Raw genomic sequence first — 25250 nt, 5'->3', positions numbered from 1 at the left:
ATAGAGACAGGCCTGGACCCTGAGGAGCCAGCTACGGGGAGCCGGGAAGCTCTCAAATCCTGTGCCGCTGCCATAGCGACGGGACTGGACGCCGGGGAGTCAGGTACAGAAGCCGGGACTCTCCAAACCCCTGTGACGCAGCTGAGGAGACAGCTACGGGAGCCGGGAAGATCTCAAATCCTGGGCCGCTGCCCTAGCGACAGGACTGGACGCCGGGGAGTCAGATACGGAAGCCAGGACTCTCCAAACCCCTGTGACGCAGCTGAGGAGCCAGCTATGGGAGCCGGGAAGCTCTCAAATCCTGTGCCGCTGCCATAGCGATGGGACTGGACGTCGGGGAGTCAGGTACAGAAGCTGGGACTCTCCAAGCCCCTGTGACGCAGCTGAGGAGCCAGCTACGGGAGCTGGGAAGCTCTCAAATCCTGTGCCGCTGCCATAGCGACGGCACTGGATGTCGGGGAGTCAGGTACGGAAGCCTGGACACTCCAAACCCCTGAGACAGCCCGGGGTGGCAGAGGATCCCTCTACGGGAACTGGGAGGGTCACAACCCCTGTGCTGCTGCCATAGCAGGGGATTGGACACTGGGGAATCAGGTACGGAGTTGGGACTTTCTAAGCCTCTGTGCCACTGCCATAGAGACAGGACTAGACGCCGGGGAGTCAGGTACGGAAACCAGGACACTCCAAGCCCCTGTGACGGCCCTGGGCGGCAGAGAGAGCCAGATACGGGAGCCAGGACATTCCCAGCCTCTGTGCCACTGCCCTAGTAACGGGCCTGGGTGCTTGAGGAGGCGGCTACTAGAGCCGGGACATTCAGCAGTGGTAGGCGACCAACGCAGAACCAGTGCGAGGACCAGCGTGAGTGTAGGTGGAGACGAAGATCATCAAGAAACTTCAAGGAGTCTGTACCACTGAACTTCACAAGGAACATACCACAGAAGTTTACACCATAAAACCAGTGTTTCAGAACAGATCAATTTTGGAAGCAGAGACTAGCAAGAAGAGTCTCAAACAATGGGAAGACAAAGAAACAATCCCCAAATGAAAGAAAAAGCAGAAACTTCAGAAAGAATGTTAGATGAAATAGACGCTGATCAACTATCAGACAGTGAATTCAAAGCACTGGTTATTACGAAGTTCAAAGAGCTCAAAGAGCTCACAGTGAGCTACCAGAAACTACAGGGAAATTATAATGATCTCTCTGCAAACTACAGCAACATCAAAAAGGAAATGGAAACCATCAGCAAGAGACAAGAGGAAATGAAGAATACAATTTCCGAATTGAAGTACACAGTAGAAAGTTTCCAAAGTAGGATAGATGAAGCGGAGGATAGGATTAGTGAGTTGGAGGACAGGGTAGAAAGCATCTCACAGAAAGAGCAAGAAAATGAAAAGAGGCTCAGAAAGAATGAAGAGGGATTAAGAGAAATGCAAGACAATATGAAACGTAATAATATCCGAATAATAGGAATACCAGAAGGAGAAGAAGAAGAACAAGGGATAGAAAACGTATTTGAACGAGTAATGAGAGAAAATTTTCCTAATTTGATAAGAGAAAAAGTCTCACAAATCCAGGAATCACAGAGAGTCCCAATCAAGAGGAACCCAAGGAGGCCCACCTCAAGACACATCATCATCAAAATGGGAAAATTCCAAGACAAAGAGAGAATCTTAAAGGCAGCAAGGGAGAAAAAAGAAATAACATACAAGGGAGCCCCAATAAGGTTAGCTACCAACTTCTCAATGGAAACACTTCAAGCAAGAAGAGAATGGCAAGAAATATTTCAAGTAATGAGAACCAGAGGCCTACAACCAAGGCTGCTTTACCCAGCAAGGCTCTCAATCAAGATAGAAGGCCAAATAAAGAGCTTCCAAGACAAAAGAAGTCTAAAAGAATATGCCTCCACCAAACCAGCTCTACAAGAAATACTAAAAGGACTGCTTTAAGGGAAGGAAGGATAAGAGGGAGACAGAGAGGAACACAGGTACAAAAATGGCAATGAATAAGTACCTATCAATAATAACCTTAAACGTAAATGGATTAAATTCTCCAATCAAAAGACACAGAATAGCTCAATGGATAAGAAAGCATGACCCACCCATATGCTGCCTACAAGAGACTCACCTCAGGACAAAAGACCATCACAGACTAAAAGTGAAAGGCTGGAAACAAGTTTTCCAAGCAAACGGACAAGAAAAAAAGCTGGGGTAGCAATTCTCATATCAGACAAAATAGACTTCAAAAAAAAAAGGCTGTAAAGAGAGACCCAGAAGGTCATTTCATTATACTCAAGGGAAGAATCCACCAAGAAGACATTAACATCGTAAACATATATGCACCAAACATAGGGGCACCCAAATATATCAAGCAAATCTTAGAGGACTTCAAGAAAGATATTGACAGCAACACAATCATAGTAGGGGATTTGAACACCCCACTATCAAAAATGGACAGATCTTCCAAACAAATTACCAAAAAAGATATTGTGGCATTAAACAACACCCTAGATGAAATGGACTTAACTGATATATATAGAGCCCTTCATCCCAAAGAAGCTAAATACACATTCTTTTCAAATGTACATGGAACATTCTCAAAGATAGACCACATGATAGGACACAAAAGGAGCCTCAACAAATTCAACAAAATTGAAATCATACCAAGCATCTTCTCTGACCACAAGGCACTGAAATTAGAAACCAACCCCAAAGAAAAAAACCCAAAGCACCCAAAAACATGGAGACTGAATGGTATGCTATTAAACAATGAATGGGTCAAGAATGAAATTAGGGAAGAAATCAAAACATTTCTGGAAACAAATGAAAATGATCTCACAACAACCCAAAACTTATGGGACACAGCGAAGGCAGTCCTGAGAGGGAAGTTTATAGCAATACAGGCCTACCTAAAGAATATAGAAACATTTCAAACAAACAACCTAACCCTACGCCTGCAAGAACTTGAGGAACAACAACAAAGACAGCCCAGAGCAAGCAGAAGGAAGGAAATAACCAAGATTAGAGCAGAATTAAATGACATAGAAACTAAAAGCACAATTTTAAGGATCAATGAATCCAGGAGTTGGTTCTTTGAGAAGATAAGCAAAATAGACAAGCCTTTAAGTAGACTCATCAAGAAAAGAAGAGAGAGGACACAAATAAACACAATCAGAAATGAAAAAGGAGAGATTACAACTGATACCACAGAAATAGAAGAGATTGTAAGAAATTACTATGAAGAACTGTATGCCAAGAAATTTGAAAACCTAGGGGAAATGGACACATTTCTAGAAAAATACAATCTTCCAAAACTCAGTGAAAAAGAAGCAGAAAATCTAAATTCACCAATAACAGCAAAAGAAATTGAAGCAGTAATCAAAAAACTCCCATCACACAAAAGCCCCGGACCAGATGGTTTCACAGGAGAATTCTACAAAGCATTTAAGGAAGAGCTAACCCCTATTCTCCACAGACTATTTCAAAAAATTCAGAAGAATGGAAAACTCCCAAATTCTTTTTATGAAGCCAGCATCATCTTAATTCCAAAACCAGATAGAGACACAACAAAGAAAGAAAACTTCAGGCCAATATCGCTGATGAACATAGATGCTAAAATCCTCAACAAAATATTGGCAAATCGCATCCAACAACATATCAAAAAGATCATACACCATGATCAAGTAGGATTCATCCCAGGAATGCAAGGATGGTTCAATATTCGCAAATCAGTAAATGTAATACATCATATAAACAAAAGCAAAGACAAAAATCACATGATCATATCAATAGATGCAGAAAAAGCTTTCGATAAGGTACAACACCCATTTATGATAAAAACACTCAGCAAAGTGGGAATACAAGGAGCATTTCTCAAAATAATAAAGGCCATATATGAGAGACCTACAGCCAATATCATACTCAACGGGAAAAAAACTAAAAGCTTTTCCACTAAGATCAGGAACAAGACAAGGTTGTCCACTTTCACCACTTCTATTCAATATAGTATTGGAAGTTTTAGCCACAGTGATCAGGTAAGAAAAGGAAATAAAAGGCATCCAAATAGGAAAGGAGGAAACAAAACTGTCACTGTTTGCAGATGACATGATAGTGTACATGGAAAATCCTATAGACTCTACCCAAAAATTCCTCAAACTAATTGATGAGTTTGGCAAAACAGCTGGTTATAAAGTCAATATCCAGAAATCAAAGGCATTTTTGTATACCAACAGTGAATCAGCAGAAGCAGAAATAAAGAGAAAAAATCCCATTTGATATAGCAAAAAGAAAAATAAAATATCTGGGAATAAACCTAACCAAGGAGGTAAAAAACCTGTATGCAGAAAACTACACAGCCCTGAAGAACGAAATCAAGGAAGACACAAACAAATGGAAACATATACCTTGTTCATGGATTGGAAGAATTAACATCATCAAAATGTCCATACTACCCAAAGCAATATACAGATTCAATGCAATACCTATTAAAGTACCAATGGCATATTTCACAGACATAGAACAAACACTTCGAAAATTTATATGGAACCATAAACGAGCTCGAATAGCAGCTGCTCTTTTGAGAAAGAAGAACAAAGTAGGGGGGGATCACAATACCTGATATCAAACTGTATTACAAGGCCACTGTAATCAAAACAGCCTGGTACTGGCATAAAAACAGGCACATAGACCAATGGAACAGAACAGAGAGCCCAGAAATCAACCCAACTCTCTACAGTCAATTAATATTCGACAAAGGGGGCAGTAACATAAAATGGAGTAAAGATAGCCTCTTCAACAAATGGTGTTGGGAGAACTGGACAGCTACATGCAAAAAAATGAAGCTTGAGCACAGACTTACACCATACACCAAAATAAATTCAAGGTGGATAAAAGACTTAAATGTAAGTCATAACACCATTAAAGTCCTAGAGGAGAACATTGGCAAGAAAATCTCAGATATTTCACGCAGCAACTTCTTTACTGATATGTCCCCTAGAGCAAGGAATGTAAAGGAAAGAATAAACAAATGGGATCTCATAAAAATAAAAAAGCTTCTGCATGGCTAAAGAAAACAGTATTAAATTAGCAAGACAACCAACTGTATGGGAAAACATATTTGCCAATGATACCTCAGACAAAGGTTTAATCTCTAAAATATACAAAGAACTTACACGACTCCACTCTAAGAAGACACCCAACCCAATTAGAAAATGGGAAAAGGACTTGAACAAACACTTCTCCAAGGAGGACATACAGAACATTCAGAGACACATGAAGAGATGCTCAATATCATTAGCTATCAGAGAGATGCAAATTAAAACCACAATGAGATACCACTTTACACCAGTCAGGATGGCTATCATAAACAAAGCAACAAACAACAAATGTTGGAGGGGTTGTGGGGAAAAGGGGTCCTTAGTTCACTGTTGGTGGGAGTGCAGACTGGTACAACCATTATGGAAAACAGTATGGATTTTTCTCAGAAAAATAAAAAATCGACCTGCCTTTTGACCCAGCAATTCCACTGCTAGGATTATATCCTAAGAATCCTAAAACATCAATATCAAAGAACCTATGCACCACAATGTTCATAGCAGCACAATTTACAATAGCCAAGAGTTGGAAGCAACCTAGGTGCCCATCAGTAAATGAATGGATCCAAAAATTGTGGTACATATACACAATGGAATTCTATGCTGCAGAAAGAAAGAAGGAGCTACTACCCTTTGCAACAACATGGATGGAACTGGAAAGCATTATGCTGAGTGAAATAGGCCAGGTGCTGAAAGACAAATACCATATGATCTCACCTTTAACAGGAAGCTAAACAACAAAACAAACAAGTAAGCAGAAAAAAAAACACCCCAAAAAACAAAGACATTGAAATAGAGAACAAGGGGATAGTGACCAGAGTGGAGAAGGAAGGGAAGTTAAGGGGAAAAAGGGGGAGGGATTTGGAGGAACAAATAGGAAGGACACAGGGACGAGAACTAAGGGGGGAGGAAATGGGAGGGAGGTGGGGAGCAAGGGGCAGGGGAGGCTGGGATGGGAAAAATAGACAAAAAACTGTACTTGAAAAATAACTAAATAAAATTTAAAAAAAAAGATTTTTGTGAGAATTTAAAGTATTTAGCTATTGTCTTAAGTTATTTTTCTTGCTGAAAATTTTGTAACAGAAAATAGAATAAAAGCTATATTGTGGAAATAAAATAAAAAATAAAAGTTTAAGTAATAACCCAGAATGCAAATTAAAATAATAATAACAAAAATAAGTGCAGATTAAAAGAGAAAATAATGCCCAATGCTGATGAGGGTATAGTGAAGTAGGCAATTCTTTTTTTGCTGATAGAAATGTAAATTAATTTACTCTTTTTTATGTTAAGTATGCATTTTTAAATTAAAATTTGGGGTGAATTTGAATAATAACCATAAGAATCAAAAAAAATTTTTTTTATTTTTTTATTATTATTTTTTAATATTAAATTTTATTTAGTTACTTTTCAAGTACATTTTTTTTAGCTTCTACATTTCCCATAATATTCTACCCCTCCCCCTGTCTATTTTCTACCTACCATCTATGCTACTTATTCTCTGTAGCTTTTTCCCCTCCCTCCTCCTCACACTCCCCTGTTGATAATCCTCCATGTGATCTCCATTTCTGTGGTTCTATTCCTATTCTGGTTGTTTGCTTAGTTGGTTTTGTATTTGTTTTAGGTGTGGTTGTTAATAATTGTGAGTTTGCTGTCACTTTAAATGTTTTTTAGCCCTGGCTGGTGTAGCTCAGTGGATTGAGCATGGGCCTTCGAATCAAAGAATTGCAGTTCGATTCCCACTCAGGGCATATGCCTGGGTTGCAGGCCAGTTCCCATCAGGGGACACATGAGAGGCAACCATACATTGATATTTCTCTCTCTCTTTCCTTCCCTTCCCCTCTAAAGATAAATAAATAAAATATTTGAGAAAAAAAGTTTTTAATCTTCTTTTTCTTAGATAAGTATTTTTAACATTTCATATAAAAGGGATGGGTGATGATTAACTCCTTGAATTTGACCTTATCTGAGAAGCACTTTATCTGCCCTTCTATTCTAAATGAAAGCTTTGCTGGATAGAGCAATCTTGGATGTAGGTCCTTTCCTTTAATGACTTGGAGTACTTCTTTCCACTCCCTTCTTGCCTGTAAGGTTTCTTTTGAGAAATCAGCTGACTGTCTGATGGGAACTCCTTTGTAGGTTACTGTCTTTTTATCTCTTCCTGCTTCTAGGATTCTATCCTTCATTTTAATCTTGGGTAATGTAATCATGATGTGCCTTTGTGTGTTCCTTCTTGGGCATAAATTCTTTGGGACTCTCTCAGCTTCCTGGACTTCCTGGAAGTCTATTTCCTTTGCCAGATTGGGGAAATTTTTTTTTATTACTTTTTCAAATAAGTTTTCCATCTGTTGCTTTTTCTCTTTCCTTTTCAGTACCCCTATAAGTCAGATGTTGGAATATTTAAAGATGTCCTGGAGGTTCCTAAACCTGTCCTCATTTTTTTTCAATTTTTGTTTCTTCATTTTTTTCTGTTTGGTTGTTTCTTTCTTCTTTCTGGTCCACTCCATTGTTGTTAGTACCAGTTTTCTTCCAATCAGTATTGGTTCCCTGTGCATTTTCTTTTATTTCACTTGGTGTAGCCTTCATTTTTTCATCTAATTTGCAACCAAAATCAAGCAATTCTGTGAGCATCCAGATCACCAGTGCTTTGAGCTGTGCATCTGATAGGTCGGCTCTCTCTTCAGTGCTTAGTTGTATTTACTGTGGAGCTTTGATCTGTTCTTTCATTTGGGCCATTTTTTTGTCTTTTTTTAGCTGTTATATATGAGAGGAAGAGCCTTACGTATTCACCAGGGTGAGGCAACTGAGGATGCTGGGTCGTGACACAGTATGTAGGAGCAGGGTCCAAGAGGGAACAATGGGGCTTACTCCACTCTGTCAGATTTCAGTCCCTTCTGCCACTTCCCCCAAGCAAACTTGGCCTTACTGGTGCTGATTCCCATGTGGGTCAGCTTGTATAAGTTCTAGGACCCTATGGGTCTCTATAATGAACTCTACTGTGAGGCTGGGAGTCTCTGCTGGCACCTCAATCCCCACAGGTGTTTTCAATAGGTGTTTTGAGGCTTTATTTTCTAGCTCTGAGACCCTGTGTTATGTGGTCTGTCCCACTGCCCAGTTTCACCTGGTTTATCTGTGTGCAAATGTGGGATCACCCGGTCAGCCAGCTGCCATGCGCACAGTGCGTAGCTTTACAATCACTGCCTCTCTTGGTCTTCCCTTTGCTACCTGGTGCCTGTGGTGCCTAGGATCCACCCGTTGCTACCTTACGTGCCTGTTGCCACTGCTTTTCGTGCCACGACCCATCTCTGCCCAGCTGCCCAACTTCACCCCACTTACCAATCTGGATGAATGTGTTTATTTTAACTCCTTGGTTGTTGAACTTCCATACATTTCAGTTTTTAGCAGTTCTGGTTGTTATTTTGTTTCTAAATTGCTGTTGTCCTTATTTTGGTTGTACAAGGAAGCACAGTGTGTCTACCTATGCCTCCATCTTGGCCAAAAGTTGGTTCTCCAATACTTAATTTTTTAAATTTAGCTTATTGGGGTGACATTGATTAGTAAAAATACAGGTCTAAGTATACAATTCTATGATACATGATCTGTATATTGCATGGTATGACCACCACACAAATCAAACTACTTTCAACTATACATCACAGGGGTTAGATAATCATATACTTTACAAAGTGATCCCCCTGATATTTCTAGTATCCACCAGGCACTATACAATATGAAAGCAATCCTGCCAACAATTTTTCATTTAAAAAATAATTTAAAAACATTTTGAGTTATAGTTGACATTCATCATTATAGGGTTTAGACATTTATGTAACTTATAGAGTGATCCCCCAGTAACTCTAGTACCCACCTGACACTGCACATACTTATATTAATATTATTGGCTATATGGTCTATGGTGTACTTTACATCCCCATGACTATTTTGTAAATGCCAGTGTGTACTCCTTAATCCCTTCACCCTTTTCACCCAGTTCCCAGCACCCTCCCACTTGACAACGGTAAGTTGCTACAAACAATAATTTATTGGATAAATACCTGTATTAAAATTTTATTCTTGCTCTAAGAAATTGCCACGCTGATGGCATAAAACAAAAAATATCTGTCTTATGATTCTAGAAACTCAGAGGTCTGAAATGGGTCTCTTTGGGGCTAAAATCCTCCTGGAGGCTCCAGTAAAGAATTCATTCCCTTCCTACTACACTTTCCAGGGACAACCTGCCCTTTCACTTGGCCCATGGCCCTTCCTCCACATTCAAAACCAGCCACAGACCATCTCCAGTGTTTCTCAGACTCCACTTCTTCCTCTCTCTTCCACATTCACAGGACCATGAGGGTGACATTGGTCCCACCTGGATGATCCAGGGGGATCTTCTTATATCAAGATCAATGATTAGCAGCCTTATTTCATCTGCTAGCTTAATTCCCTTTGCCCTGTAAAATAACATTTAAAAATTCTTGTGATTAGAATGTGTACATCTTTTGAGGCCCTTATTTCACCAACTACAAAGCCTTTTTCAGATACAAATTATCTGATGTTACTCTGGAGGCCAATATAAAAGAATCAAACACAGAATTTATGCTCCCTATAAAGTGAGTAAAAAAACTGTCGTAAAATGACACACATGAAAGAGTTCTGGTGGAAAAGACCTGATCTGACCTACCCCTGACTCTAACAGAGGACTAGTTTCTTGCTACTCAAACTGTGATCCACAGACCAGGACCTGCAGCACGAACACCATCTAGGAGCTTGTCAGGAATACAGTTTCTTGGGCCCTCCAGGCCCTGCTGAATCAAATTGCGTTTGAACTACACTTCTTGATAATTTGATGAAACAGTGACATTGGAGAAGTTCTGGTAGTGCTTACATTTTCCTGTCTTCCACTATCAACATTAGGGGTGGTCTGATTATTTGCACCAGATGCTGTCTGGTGCAGTAGAGTGTTCAGCAGCATCCCTCCAGACATTGCCAAATGTAGCCAGGGGAAAATCATGTCTGTTGACAACCATTGGCCCAGAGTTCAAGAACTGGAAGACAGATTTCATTCCTATCCCATACTCAATGCAGAACTTCATGCAGAACTTCAAATCAGTCTGAGCTCAAATCCTGAGATGGAGAATGGAGTACATAGTAAGACTACCTCATAGAATAAACTTCATAAAAATGAAATGAGATAATTCCTATAATCTGCTAAGGTAGGTTATGATGCATAAAAATATCTACATCTATTATAATTATAAACACTTTATAACTAGGGACCAAATAATAACTCTTACTTGCGATAGTTCTATGAAATACTTAATAGTTTGGCAACAGTGTCAGGAAGCCAAACAATGTGGTGTCCGAGATTTTATATGAAAGAAACAGTTATGTCTCTTCTAAAGAAGGGAATAACAGTTTTCTACAGGTAACAGGGGCTCTGTGTCCACCTCTGGAAGGTGTCCACCTTCAATGCTTGGAAGATCCATAGACCCAATCCAGGCACATTCCTCAGTCTCAGACTTTGAGAAAATTTCACTGATGTTTGAGGTTAGCTGCTGGGAGTTTGGACCTCTGGAAGCAGAAGAGTTCATGGAGAATAGAGTACTAGAAACTAAATTTACCTGGCTTATGACGGAGTCTCCTAGGAACAGTCAGCAACGACATTTTCCTTTCTGGCCAGTCCTGTCTGTGTCCCACAGGGAAACCACTTCTGCAGACATGGGAGTAAAAACAAAACTAGGTAATGGGAAGATAAAGCGAATTGTCCATACCGCCTCTACTGCAGTACAATTAGCCTGTACAACCATTTTTAATAAATTGTAGTGATTTTATTTTTAAATGTAATTAAAAAATTTAATTATTGTTCAAATACAGTTTCCTGTCTTTTACTCCCATCCAAGCTCAGCCCCCAGTGCTCCCCACCTCCCTCCCATTTCTACCCCTGTTAGTTTTTGTCCATGTGTCCTTTATACTTGTTCCTGTGAATCTGATTTTATTTTTCAAAAATATTTTATTTATTTATTTCCAGAGAGTGGGGAAAGAAGGGACACCGGGATAGAAACATCAATGTGTGGTTGCCTCTGGTGCAGCCCACACTGGGGATCTGGCTTGCAACCCAAGCATGTATCCTGACTGGGAATTGATTGAGAATTGAACCCACAATACTTCGGTTCTCAGCCCTGTGCTCAATCCGGTGAGCTACGCCAGTTGGGGCTCAGCCTGTGCAACCTTGGACACTGTAGGGCATGGCGTTTCCCTCAGAGACCGAGTCTGGCTAGCTGACCATTGTTTCACTCCCTCCAGCTCTATGGTGTGGACACAGCTTTACTCAACATAGTCAACCATCCAGGAGGAAGTTGGACTTGGGGACAGAGACCTTTCTCTCAGCGTTTTTCATCCAGGTGAGTATGAAAACCCAGCAGACATGACAGGCAACAATCAGAGAGACTGGAAGCCTAGAATATTTATCTGAGGCCACCTGAGAGTCATTTTGGTCTGGCCCAGAGCCCGGAGATCACGGGGACTGTTTGCCGGCTTGACTTGTAAGTCAGCATATTTATTTATGAGGCGAAGAAGCAAAGTAGACACTGACCTCAGTGACACAAGGGTCAGTGTTGCCGATTGAATAATACTGGAAGTGCAAGTAGAAGCAGAAATAAGGGGCATCAGTTCCTCCAATAGAAGTAGAGCATTAGCCAAAGCCTTACCAGTAAACCAGCAGAGAGACCTAGGGTACTGCTGCAGAGGGATACAAAGGGATGTGAGAGCATTTCTTTTTATTTTTAAAAGGTGGCATATTTGTTTCCATAACAATGAGGACGATTCAGAGCAAGAAAGGCTTTAAATTACACCCTTGTCACGGCATTTCATGAAGCAAACATTTCACAGTATCTCCTCTCACTGTGGGTCTCACATTAAGAAGTGGGTTTACTATGTGAAAAAGAGAATGCTAATGAGCTTTACTTTGCAGTGGTTTTGTTACTTGTGAGGATATACTGTTATCCTCACAAGTTTTGTTACTTGCAGTGGATCTACTGTTACTTTTGCATTTGTTATTTCTTTCCTTTTTTGATCACAGATTGTCTGAGACACCTTCGTTTCTGTGTGGTGAGGTTGGAGTGTTTTGTTCCTGTCTCCGATCACATTCATGCAAAAAACAATTGAAGATTTTCTTTCTTTCTCACAGAATGACTGTTGGTCATTCAGTCCTTTCAAGTATGTATAGCTATATGGTGGGAATGTATGAGACTTTATAAATTCTGTGTGGTCAGTTCCATGAGGAATTATCAGGAATCTTTCATCATGATGACCAAGATAATTGCTGGTACAGATGTGGAGAAAAGGGAGTACTTGTGCACCGTGGGTAGAAATGTAATTGAAATAAAGCTACTCTGTGATCCAGAATGTCACTTCCATGTATAAATTCTAAAGAAATGAAATCACTGTCACAAAAATATGTTCGTGCCCTCTCAATGTTCATTGCGGCATTATTCACAATGGCCAAGACATGGAACAACCTAAGGTGCCACCGATGGATGAATAAAGAAAACATGGCCCTGGCTGATGTGGTCAGTGGATTGAGTACCTGCCTGCGAACCTAGAGGTTGCTGGTTCGATTCCCAATCAGGGGAAGTGCCTGTGTTGTGGGCCAGGCCCTCAGTTGGGTGTGTGAAAGAGGATGTATCCCTCGCATATCGATGCTTCTCTTCCTGTCTTTCTCCCACCTTTCTTCTCTCTCTAAAAGTAAATACATCTTAAAAAAAGAAAATATTACATATAATACATAGGATAAAATATTATTCTGCTTTAAAAAATGAGGAAATCATGTCATTTGCAACCACAGGGATGGACTATGAAGGCATTATAAAAAAATAAAATAAGGCAGAAAAAGACAAAACTTGGTGTAATCTGTCTTACAAGTGGGATCAGTAAAGACAAATTCATAGAAACAAAGAGTAGACATGTGATTGCCTGGAACAGGGGGGTAAGGAAGATGTGGAAATATTGGTCAAAGGGTAAAGACTGGTATATGAAGTGCAAGATTGTGGGAATCTAGTAAAGACCAAGGTGACTCTAGTTAGTAATACTGTATTATACACCTGAAAATTGCCAAGAAAGTACCTCTTAAATATTTTAACCACAGAGAGGATAATTATCATGTGCTGGATGTGTTAAGTAATCACACTGTGGTAAAAATGTTACAATATATGTGTAATGCATTGTCCTGGTGTACAATTTAGTTACACAAAGTTATATATCAATTATTTCTCAGTAAAGCAGAAAAAATTTTATTTAACATCTCAAAGCAATGGGCAGGGCTGTACAGTCCACATAAAAAAATGATGGAGTGAATCACTCAGAAATATGAATTAATTCTACTTGGGCAAACAACACAGAAGGCTTTCACACTTGTTTTTGCACAGCAAACACTTGTGATTTTTATGATGTAGCCTTGCAACAAGGAAGGTACAAAGAGTTGGTGGAATAACTTAATCCCTCAAGAAACATTAGCTTGGCAGAAATTCCCAGCAGTGAAATATAGAATATAGTAAAACAGCTTGAAGAGTCTGCAAAGTCTTACTGTGGCCATGTGGAGCCAGTGTGAGAGGGCCAGAGGTCATATCACTGAGTTCAGCAGAGCACAGATCCGTGGCCACTCAAGCACTCTGTTCCCTGTGAGGGGCCCGGTGAGCAGGTCCACCTTCAACATCACAGCTCTCTCTCTTCCAGGGGCAGGGCCATGCTGGACTCACTTCCTGTCTGTCCAGATTCTCTGTCACAATAAGCTTAGTAAATGCAAAACTGGGACATAGTCACATTGCTGCTATAAATTGAACACCTGCTCTGTGCCAGTAATTTCCTATTAGCTCTAAAATATGACTAACTTCTCAGGCCAGCTTCATAACATAGCTGAAAGTTCTCTATTTGTATAGATAAGGAACCAAATACCTGAAAGTATCATTTCCTGTCATGAGAGAAATACTCAAGAGGCTTCTGTGTGCTTGAAGCTGAGCTACTGAGTCCAACATTTGACTGCTTAAAGCCAGACCTGAGGTGTGTGTGTGGAAGAGGGTTCTTGTTGAAGGAGGTGAAAACCTACTCACCCTGGAATCTCACACTTGACATCAGCCTTGGTACTCAGAGTGGTCGCAGACTGGGACCTGCAGCATGAGTATTAAGTAGGAGCTGGTTACAAGTGCAGAATCTCTGGGTCACCATAGACCTGCCCATCAAAATCTACATCTGAACAAGATCCCAAATTCATATACCCATTGATGCTGGAGAGGTTCTGGTCCTGAATGTTATTTCTCATCACTGCACTGTTGACACATCTACTGGATACCTATGTGCGGTGGGACAGTCCATGCATTGTAAGACATTGAGAGGCAGCCCTGCGCTCAATCCACTAGGTGCTACTGGTAGCCACATTATAGCCTCCAGACTTTGTTAGGTGTTCCCTAGAAGCAAAATCACCTCTGGTTGTGGTTTCCAAACATGTGACTGGAGCATGAGAACTGGAAACATCTTTTTGTTTTCTTGAAGATTTTATTCATTTATTTTTAGAGGGGGGGAGGAAGGAGAAAGAGAAAAAGAGAAACACCAGTGTGTGGCTGCCTCTCATGTGCCCTGTACTGAGATCTGGCCCACAATCCAGGCATGTGCCCTGACCAGAAATCAAACCAGTGACCCCTTGGTTCACAGGCCCATGGCCAATCCATTGAGCCACACCAGCCAGTCCTTGAAGTGGAAACATCTTGATGGGGTTCCCATCAAAGTTCACCCCTTACTCAGTTCATATTGAGCAGGTTGCTGCACCCTCTAAGTCCCATTTCTGCAAATGTAGAGTGAAATTCACAGTGGTGTGATCTCAAAGAATGGACTTCAGTAGAACTGAAATAAGACAATCCGTATAAGAATCTAAGTTCAAAACAGTGCATAAAAACATCAAAGTATATCTTATAATTATGAAACGTTTTTATTTTTTGCAAATTTGCATAGATTAATGTATTTAAATCAAACTCACATATGCAACTATAGTGTGGTGGACATAGAATTGCCATGGAGATTGAATCTAAGCTTATTCTTTTTTCATGGACTCAGTGATCCAGATATAAAATCAGAGTAATAGAAATACCAGAAAGATGGTTTAAAAAAGGAAGCAACCTAAGAAGTGTAATAAAATACTTAAATAATCATAATTAAATCCATAAACATTGACAGAAATAAATCCTGCATTTCTCAAAAACTGTATGGAATACGTGATTACTTCCATTCTCAATTACCTTTAATTTGGAGTCCCCTGAGGCTGTTTGTACAACCTCAGCAGGGTTGATTGATCAATCAGAGTTTATTGATCAATTTGCTCTGCATTGTTTGAGCATTTGTTGAGCACTGGTAATTAAAGTAGGCATCGCCTCTCACCCTCTCTGGGGAAGGAAAAGATGCTTTTACTTTCCCCAAAAGTGTTTTTTTGTTTGTTTTTTAGGATAGGCAGTGAAATGTAGCAGCTTATAGTGTTTTTTTTCTTGTTTTGATTTTGAACCAGAATGTGGTGTTCCTTGGTCAGTGGGCCACTTGTTCTTGAAAATATGTGTTCTGCTGTTGTTGGTTGGAGAGTATTTTAGAAATATTAGATCAAGGTAGTGGGTAGTGTTATTCAGGTGCTCTATATTTTTACTGATATTTTTGTTATTGTCTGGTTCTGCAAATACTTTCTTAAAATATATTTTATTGATTATGCTATTACAGTTGTCCCATTCTTTCTCTCCTTTATTACCCTCTGCCTTGTACTCATTTCTTACCAGCATCTCCCCCATCTTACTTAGCTCATGTCCGTGGATCATACATACAGATTCATTGGCTTCTCATTTCCCATACTTTTCTAACCTCCCCCTGTTTATTTTGTACCTACCATTTATGCTTCTTATTCCCTGTACCTTTTTGCAAATATTCTTACATGAAGCACTAAATGCCAGCTCTTAATTTGTGTTACAAGCATGAATCATCTAATCATCTGATCCTTGTGGCCAAGGATAAGAGTACTGTGGTTTTATAGCAAAGAAACACACCAGTCCTACTTGTTCAAGAGAGAAACAGCAATTTCTAGAGATAGGAGGAGCTGCTGCTCACCACCTGTCAGTACTCTGGGAGTCCATGAGACCTAGTCAGGGCAGGGTCCTCAGTCTTAGATTTGGAGAAAATGATGACACAAGATTGGGATGAGGTGCAAGGAGGTAAGACCTCTGGAAGGCAGGTGAGTTCATGGAAAAGCAATAATGAAAGCTGGATTCACCTGACTTCTAATATGGTCTACAGGGATACAGACTCAGCAAGAAAATTCCCCTTCTGTCCACAGCTGTGTCCTAAGGGACATGATGTACTCAGAAGTGGGAGTAACAATGAAGAGAGTACCTAATGAGCAGATATAGGCTGCTGAAAATATCACCTCTGCTGCATGTACAACCTTAGACTGGCCGGAAGAGGGTTGTTTTTGGAGACCCAAGTCTGGTTGGGGACCAATGCTTCACTCCTTCCTGCTCTCTTGTCTGGAGACAGACCTTCAGTCTCCATCATCAGCCATCCACAGACCAGTTCAGACTTGCACACAGAGGCCTTCTCAGAGCTTCATCCAGGTGAGTCTGACAGCTTCGGAGGTACTGAATCAGGGGTACATGAGAAAATATACTCCAAAATGTGACCCTTAAAATTGAGATGTAGGATGTTAACCAACACATGAAAATAAGAAGGGGGAATCATTTATGGCCACATTATTACCTGGAATCAAAATGAATAAAGTTCAAGGAAAAACTGTGGACAAGAGATTCCCTGTGACTTGAAGTTTCAGCAGCAGCAGAAATGTCACCTTATTCCCCTCATTCTCTGATAATCTCTCATTTCTCTCCTCTTGCTCATTCACCTCACCATGTGACTCAATTTTTAGTCTTGAATGTCTGGAACAAGTGTCACCTATGGGTCTTTGCACTGGCTCTTTCCCTGCAGGGCTTACTCTTTGCAAATAAACTAGTGTTTCCTGCTTTCTCTCCCTTGAGGTCCCTGTTCTAATGAAATCTGGTTCTTAGGTCTCCCTGAACTCTCCATAAATAAATCCCACATCCACTCTCTTTTGCATGCTCTTTGCCACATAGCATTGTAATTGCAGCACCTCCTATTTGTTAGTTATGCCCATTTATGTAATGTTTTTGTCCTTGTAGTGACCACCACCCCATGGTCCAAGGCAATGATACCCCAACTTCAGAATTTCTTCTCCTGGGACTATCGGAGGCACCAGAACTGCAGCCCGTCCTATTTGGCCTGTTCCTCTGCATGTACCTGATCACTGTGTTAGGAAACCTGCTCATCATCCTGGCCGTCAGCTCAAACTCCCATCTCCACACCCCCATGTACTTCTTCCTCTCCAACCTGTCCTTGGTAGACATCTGTTTCACCTCTACCACCATCCCAAAGATGCTGGTGAACATTCAGACACAGAACAAAGCCATCTCCTATGCAGGCTGCATCACACAGGTGTACTTTTTTCTATTGTTTGGTGTGTTGGACAACTTCCTCCTCACTGTGATGGCCTATGACCGATTTGTAGCCATCTGTCACCCCCTGCAGTACACTAACATCATGAACCCCCAACTCTGTGGACTGCTGGTCCTGATGTCCTGGATCACGAGTTCCCTGTATTCCTTGTTGCAAAGCTTAATGGTATTACAACTATCCTTCTGTGCAGACTTGAAAATCCCTCACTTTTTTTGTGAACTCAGTCAGATGAGCCAACTTGCCAGTTCTGACACCTTTCTGAATGACATGGTGATGTACTTGGCTGCTGGGCTGCTTGCTGGTGGTCCCCTGGCTGGGATCCTTTACTCTTACTCTAAGATTGTGACCTCCATATGTGCAATCTCATCAGCTCAGGGGAAGTATAAAGCATTTTCCACCTGTGCATCTCATCTTTCAGTTGTGTCCTTATTTTATGGTACAAGCCTAGGTGTGTATCTTAGCTCTGCTGGTACTCACAGCTCACCATTAGGTGCAATAGCCTCAGTGATGTACACTGTGTTCACACCCATGCTGAACCCCTTCATCTACAGTCTCAGGAACAAAGACATAAAGGGGGCTCTGAAAAGAGTTTTGGGGATGGCAAGTACAAAGGGGACAATTGTGCTCATGCTCAAAATGTGACCTTGTGTGGGTGGCTCAACAACTCAAACCATAAACTGGGAGTGTTTGATCCTGTGGGATAGCCTGGCTCCTTCTCTCTAATTTTTGGTGGGTCCATTTTCTTGTATTCATTCATGTTCTCTATAAATTTAAGTAACTCACTTTACAAGCTTCTGCTACAATGTATGGGCAGTTTTCCCTTTGACAAGTTTTTAAAATTTTTAAATTTTAAGTGTTCAAGTACAGTTTTCTGCCTCCCCCCACCCCAACCCAATGCCCCAGCCCTCCCTCCTGTTTCTAACCCTCTGTATTGTCCATGTGTCCTTTATATTTGTTCCTGCAAAGCCTTCACCCTTTTTCCCTGAAATTCCCTCCCCTCTCCCCTCTGGTCATTGTCAGCCCTTTGACAATTTTTATATATTATGAAAGTGTTTCTCAACATTGGATCAGAAATATTTGGAAAATTCCATATCTTTCATAGGAAAACTTGGATTTCTCTAAAATATATTCTCAAATGACAAATATCATGCTAAGAAAACTCTCTCTTTTTCTGAAAAAATAATCAGACTTCTATTACTCACATGCACAAAACAACATTTGGCATCTTAGGACATTTATTTAATTTCATTGTGCAGGAAAATATGAAACCATTTTTTAATTTGTGTCATTTTTTCTTTTCTATTAAATTATTTTATTGTTTTTCAATTACAGTTGGTTGCATTTCCCTTGATTTTTTATTTCACTATCTTAAGTACTCTTCCTAATAATGTAGATTTTAAACATTGTTCCATTTATGTCTTAGTCTGTTGATAACACAGTTATTCCTAAAATGCCTGGGGAACTCACCTGGTCCCTGAATTCTTGTGACACTGACATGAGCCAATGTTGTGGCTGGACCAGGCCTTGCAGTTCTTATTATGATCCCATGACACTGTTCAGCCAAAACCCGAAGAGAACCTGGTAAAAGCAAGTTTATCACTCAGAGATTGGAGGGTACAGATGTTCCTAAGGTCCATTGATGAGGTCATGGAGATAGAAGGCAGGGAAGTGAGAGGGAGGGAGGAAGGGGGAGAGAGAGAGAGATAGAGAAAGAAGACATTATTGTGGGTTCTGCAGTTATTCAGGTCTGAGGGAAGGATGAATAGAGTTTCAAAGCTTCACTCTTTATTGGTGAATTTAAAACTTAAGAGCAGGTTTCGGGGTGTGAAAAGTGAACAGTGGTCACTGCTGAGGTCAGTTATCTAAGTTCTCCAGGGCTTTCTGTAAGGGGCTCTTCACAGGGGAGTGGGCCAGGGTGCTTAGCTAGTAGCTGTGTCAGAAAGCTGGCCACATGTTTCTTCAACATGGTTATCTTTGAAGTGCAAGCCTTGGAAATCAAGTATTTCCTGACAGGCACTTACACTACAAACATGAAACTCTGCTTTGTAGCCGCTCTCCTGCTTTTATTGTCTTATTCAGCTCAGGGTCCCAATGCCCACTGGAGGCACTGACAGAAATTGACCATCATATACATACCTACAGTGAAGTCTACATGGACAGCAAGATTTGATTCATTAACCTAAATGGCCTGAGTGTTAGAGGTGACCTGAAATACGATCAAACAAAATTGTTAATCACTAATTTTATTATTGTGCAAAGTATTGCTATGTTCATGGAGGTATGGAAGATTGATGCCCATGTGTAAGGAAGAGTTTCTGCATTGGGGTAAGTTGCTGGTTAGTATATTTTACCTCTTTAATGAATTCTATTTCTTTCTCTGCTTGAAAATTTTGGTGCTGCCTGCAATTATGACTCCTCTACGACTCTAAGCAAAACATATCCTTTTTTCTAAATTTTGTCTTCACCACTAAAGGAACAATCAATGTAAAGTTTCCAGATTATGGATCATATGTCTCTCTCATGCGCAATAATCTCTTCTCAGAATTAAAAATGACTCACAAGAGAGACTGAATCCCTTCCTGGTCATATGATTCAGGATCACCAGGTTTTCTGCACAAATGTGCATGTGCTTGAAACCTCTTAGAGACACCTAAAAGGCAACCTCTGTACCAATGAACTTTGTTTCACAGTACAAAAGTTTATTTGTACTGTGAGTACAGTTATCTGTGGTTCCATTACAGATAACTGTACTCACAGGTGACTGTATTTTGAATAACAAAATAATCGCAAGGCTATCCCAAATATCAGAACATATGTAAAATGTAAAAACAGAATTATTATATTTAGTGCTGTTTGCTTTGATTATTTTATTAGCAATCGCTGCATAACAAGAATCCTAAATAGAATGGTTTATTATAATGCCTTTATCATTGAGTGGAATTCTATGATGGAAGTTGCTCTGATCTCTGTTCAGATCTCGTAAGTCTGCATCAGTTGTGAGTGTCTGGATTGCATGTTGTGGCTCATCCTTGATATTGTGTGAGGCTGTAGTGCACCCTTGTCTTGAACCAATTTATGTCCCTTTAGCTGTATATGTAGATCAGACATATGTTTACAAAATATGAGATTATCAAATGTAATCACTGTAATTTGATCCCACTATTTCTATCTCTATATGACACTTGTCTACGCAGTTAGAAGATATGCCTCCGACACCTGATAAAATGTGTCTCAGCTACTGTGTTCTTGATGATACCTGCGATATGAGACTTTTCAATATTTTATTGGAGTATAACAACAAGCAATAATGTCCACATATTTATCTTTTTAAAAATATATTTTATTGATTATGCCATCACAGTTGTCCCATTCCCCCCTTCATTCCCCTCCACCCTGCACAACCCCTCCCCCACCTTCTCCCTTTATGTCCATGTGTCATAAGTTCTTTAGCTTCTACATTCTACACTACTGTTGCCCCCCCTCTCTATTTTCTCCCCACCGTGTATGCTACTTATTCTCTATACCTTCTCCCCCCTTCTCCTCCCACTCCCCTGTTGCTAACCCTTCATGTGATCTTCATTTCTAAGGTTCTGCTCCTGATCTAGCTGTCCACTTAGTTTGCTTTTGCTTTAGGTGAGGTTGTTAATAACTGTGAGTTTGGTGTCTTTTTACTGTTAATCTTTTTTATCTTCTTTTTCTTAGATAAGTCCCTTTAACATTTCATATAATAGGGTCTTGGTGATGATGATCTCCTTTAACCTGGCCTTATCTGAGAAGTGCTTTATCTGGCCTTCCATTCTAAATGAAACCTTTGCTGGATAGAGCAATGTTGGATGTAGGTCCTTGCCTTTCATGAATTTGAATACTTCTTTCCAGCCCCTTCTTGTCTGTAAGGTCCCCTTTGAAAAATTAGCTGACAGTCTGATAGGAACTCCTTTGTAGGTAGCTGTCCCCTTATCTCTTGCTGCTTCTAGAATACTCTCCTTCATTTTAATCTTGGGTAATGTAATTATAGTGTGCCTTGGTGTGTTCCTCTTTGGGTCTACCTTCTTTGGGACTCTCTGAGCTTCCTGGACTTACTGGAAGTCTATATTTTTTGCCAGATTGGGGAAGTTCTCCTTTACTATTTGTTAAATAAGTTTTCCACTTATTGCTCTCTCTCTTCCCCTTCTGGTACCCCTGGAATTTAGATGTTGGGATATTTAAGGATGAACTGCCAGTTCCTAAGCCTCTCCTCATTTTTTTGAATTCTTATTTCTTCATTCTTTTCAGTTTGTTCGTTTCTTTCTTCCTTCTGGTCCACTCCATTGATTTGAGTTTCAGTTTTATTTCCATCACTATTGGTTCCCTGTGCATTTTTCCTCATTTCACTTAGTGTAGCCTTCATTTGTTCATCTAATTTGTGACCAAAATCCACCAGTTCTGTGAGAATCTGGCTCACCAGTGCTTTGAACTGTGCATCTGATAGGTTGGCTGTAACTTAAAAGTATTTGCTCAGGGCTTTGATTTGTTCTTGCATTTGTTTCATTTTGGGGGGTTGGTTTGTGCCTACTACATATGAGGGGTGGAGCCTTAGGTGTTCACCAGGGTGGGGCCACCCAGTTGCTGGGTTGTAAAGCTGTATGTGTAGGTGGGGTCAGAGAGGGAACAATGGCACTTGCTCTTCTCTATCTCAGATTTCATTTTGGTACCCTCTGCTTCTTCCTACAAGCAAATTGGGCACTTCTGGTGCAGGTTCCCAGGTGGGTGGGCTTGTCTATGTTCCAGGAGTCTTTGGGTCTCTCCCACAAACTTTCCTGTGAGGCTGGGAGTCTGTCCCAGCACCTCAGCCCCTGCAAATTTTTCAACTGGTGCTTTTTGGCTTTATTTCCCATTACTGCAGCCCTGGGTTGCATGGTTTGTCACACTGCCTGTTTTTTGCCTGGTTTATCTGTGTGCAAATATGTGTCCAGGGTCAGCCAACTACCTTGTGCACCTCAGTGGGTTTGCCAGCTTCCTCCCTGAGCCCGGGTGTCACAACCGCTACTTTTTTCCACTGCAACATCTGTCCACCAGCCTCTGACTGCCCCCCTCTTACTGGTCTGTATGAGTGATTTGTTGCTGGACTTCAGTACAGGTCAATTTTCTGTCTGTTCTGGTTGTGTTTTTCTTTCTACATCTCTGTTGTCCTTAAATTTGGATGTATGAAGAGGTACAGTATTTCCACCTACACCTCCATCTTGGCCAGAAGTCCTCTGTTCACGTATTTAAATACAGAATTTTCTGAACTAAAAGGCCATAGAAAAACGAAGAATACAACCCTGGTTCATGTGGCTCAATGTACTGTGTGCTGGCCTGCAATCCAAAGGGTCTCTGGTTCAATTCCCAGTCAGGGTACATGCTGGAGTTATGGGCCAGGTCCCTAGTAGGGGGTGCGCAAGAGGCAATTACACATTGATGTTTCTGTCCCTCCCTTTCTCCCACCATTCTCCTGTCTAAAAATAAATAAAACAAAATCTTTAGAAAAGATGTGAAAAGTAAAAGAAAAAAAATTAATTAAGGACACATATTTCCTGGGTCCATGTACCTATCATTCAAAAAAATTCTCAAAACACTAATTTGAAAGAAGATATGCACTGTAGGTTCATTTCAGAATTGTTTACAGTACCCAAAGTTTGGAAGCAGCTCAAGTGTCCACCAGTAGATAAGCAGATAAAAAAGCTGTGGCTCATTTACACAGTGGAATACTACTCAGCCATAAAAAGAAGGAAATCTTACTTTTATCCATTTACTTCTAGGATGGACCTGTAAATAAACATGCTAAGTGAAATCAGTCAGAAAAGAAAAGCACCATATGATTTTACTCATATCTGGAATTTAATGAACAAAATAAGCTCACAAAAAATAGAAACAGACTCATAGTTACAAAGAACAGACTGACAGCCATAACGGGGGAGGGGATTTGGGGCCCTGGGTGAAAATGGTGAAGGGAGTAAGCAAAAAACAGGAAACTCACAGACACGGGTAACACTTTGGTGCTTACCAGAGGGAAAGGGGCTGTGGGAGGTGAAAGAGGGTAAAGGGGGGTTTAATGGTGAGAGATGGTGGCTTGCCTTTGGGTGGTGAACACGCAATACAATACACAGATGATGTATAATAGAATTATATACCTGATACACAATTTTATTAACCAATGTTACCCCAACAAATTCAATAAAATGTTTAAAGTGAATAAAGCTATCCTAATATAATATTTAAAAAAAACAAATGTGTTTTTAATTTGGTGAGGTCCCACTTGCGTATTCTTTCCTTTATATCTCCTGGTTTATGGGACATATTAATGAAAATGTTGCTGAGTGAAATATCTGAGATTTTCCTGGCTATGTTTTCCTCTAGGACTTTTATGGCATCACAACTTATATTTAAGTCTTTTATCCAGCTTGAATTTACTTTTGTGTATGGTGTAAATTGGTGATTGAGTTTAATTTTTTTTCATGTAGCTGTCCAGATCTTCCAACCCCATTCATTGAAAATGCTATTTTTACTCCATTTTATGCCTCTTTTCTCTTGGTTAAATATTAATTGACTGTAGAGACTTGGGTTTATTTCTCAGTTCTCTATTCTGTTCCCTTGGTCTGTATGTCTCTTCTTATGTCAGTACCAGGTTGTTTTGATTACAGTGGCCTTGTAATACAGTTTGATTATAAAAAGCTTGTGCATGGCTAAGAAAACACCATTTAAATGAAAAGAGAACCAATGGTATGTGAAAACATATTTGACAGTGATATCTTGGACAAGGGTTTAATCTCCAAAATATATAAATAGTTGACATCAATCCACTCCAGGAAAACAAACAACCCAATTAAAAATGGGTAAAAGACTTAGACAAACACTTCTCCAAGAAGGACATACAGAGGGCCCAGAGACATATGAAAAGGTGCTTAGCATCACTAGCCATTAGAGAGATGAAAATTAAAACCACAATGAGATACCACTTCACAACCATCAGAGTGACTTTCATAAACAAATCAACAAACAAGTGTTGGAGAGGATGTGGAGGAAAGGGAACCCTAGTGCACTGATAGTGCAAATGCAGACTGGGGCAACCACTATGAAAAACAGTATGGAATTTCCTCAGAAAATTAAAAATGGAATTGCCTTTTGACCCGGCAATTCCACTGCTGGGTTTATATCCTGAGAACCCTGAAACACCAACCCAAAAGAGTCTATGCACCCCAATGTTCATAGCAGCACACCTTAGAATAGCCAAGAGTTGGAAGCAACCAAGGTAACCCCATCAGTAAATGAATGGATTTTGTATAACTTTTGAATAAATAATTCCTCTCCTTTCACCAATCTCTGACATGGAGAGCTATAATTCCCTGGTGGTGGGCAAGGTGAACCTAGTACAGGGAGACCCCAGTAGCAGAGGGGGTCCATTGGTAGCATTGTGTGACCCATTCTCCAATGGCCAATCAAGGTAAATCATTTGGGACCACATGTGCAGTAGCTTTAAAGTAATATAACTACTTGTACATTCGGAATAAAAGCCCACCAAAGCTAGCCAGAAAATATCCCCCCTACAAGAATAGAATTCCTCCAGCCCTGGAGGTCAATCTCTGCTTATAGTTGGCTGCT

General features: G+C 40.4%; 1 protein-coding gene across 1 annotated transcript; it reads left to right on the top strand.

Annotated features, from left to right (window-relative positions):
* Window positions 1-17312: 17312 nt before the first annotated feature.
* LOC119044485 (olfactory receptor 7A10-like) lies at window positions 17313-18275 on the top strand. Its single transcript, XM_037138840.2, has one exon. The coding sequence runs from the start codon at window positions 17313-17315 to the stop codon at window positions 18273-18275; it is 963 nt and encodes a 320-aa protein (XP_036994735.2).
* The last annotated feature ends 6975 nt before the right edge of the window (window positions 18276-25250 follow it).

The sequence above is a fragment of the Artibeus jamaicensis genome, unplaced genomic scaffold (assembly GCF_021234435.1).
Source record: "Artibeus jamaicensis isolate MK-2021 breed Jamaican fruit bat unplaced genomic scaffold, CSHL_Jam_final contig_477, whole genome shotgun sequence".
Lineage (NCBI taxonomy): Eukaryota > Metazoa > Chordata > Mammalia > Chiroptera > Phyllostomidae > Artibeus > Artibeus jamaicensis.
The sequence above is the reverse complement of the archived record's forward strand: the minus strand, read 5'-3'. Positions and strand labels throughout refer to the sequence as shown.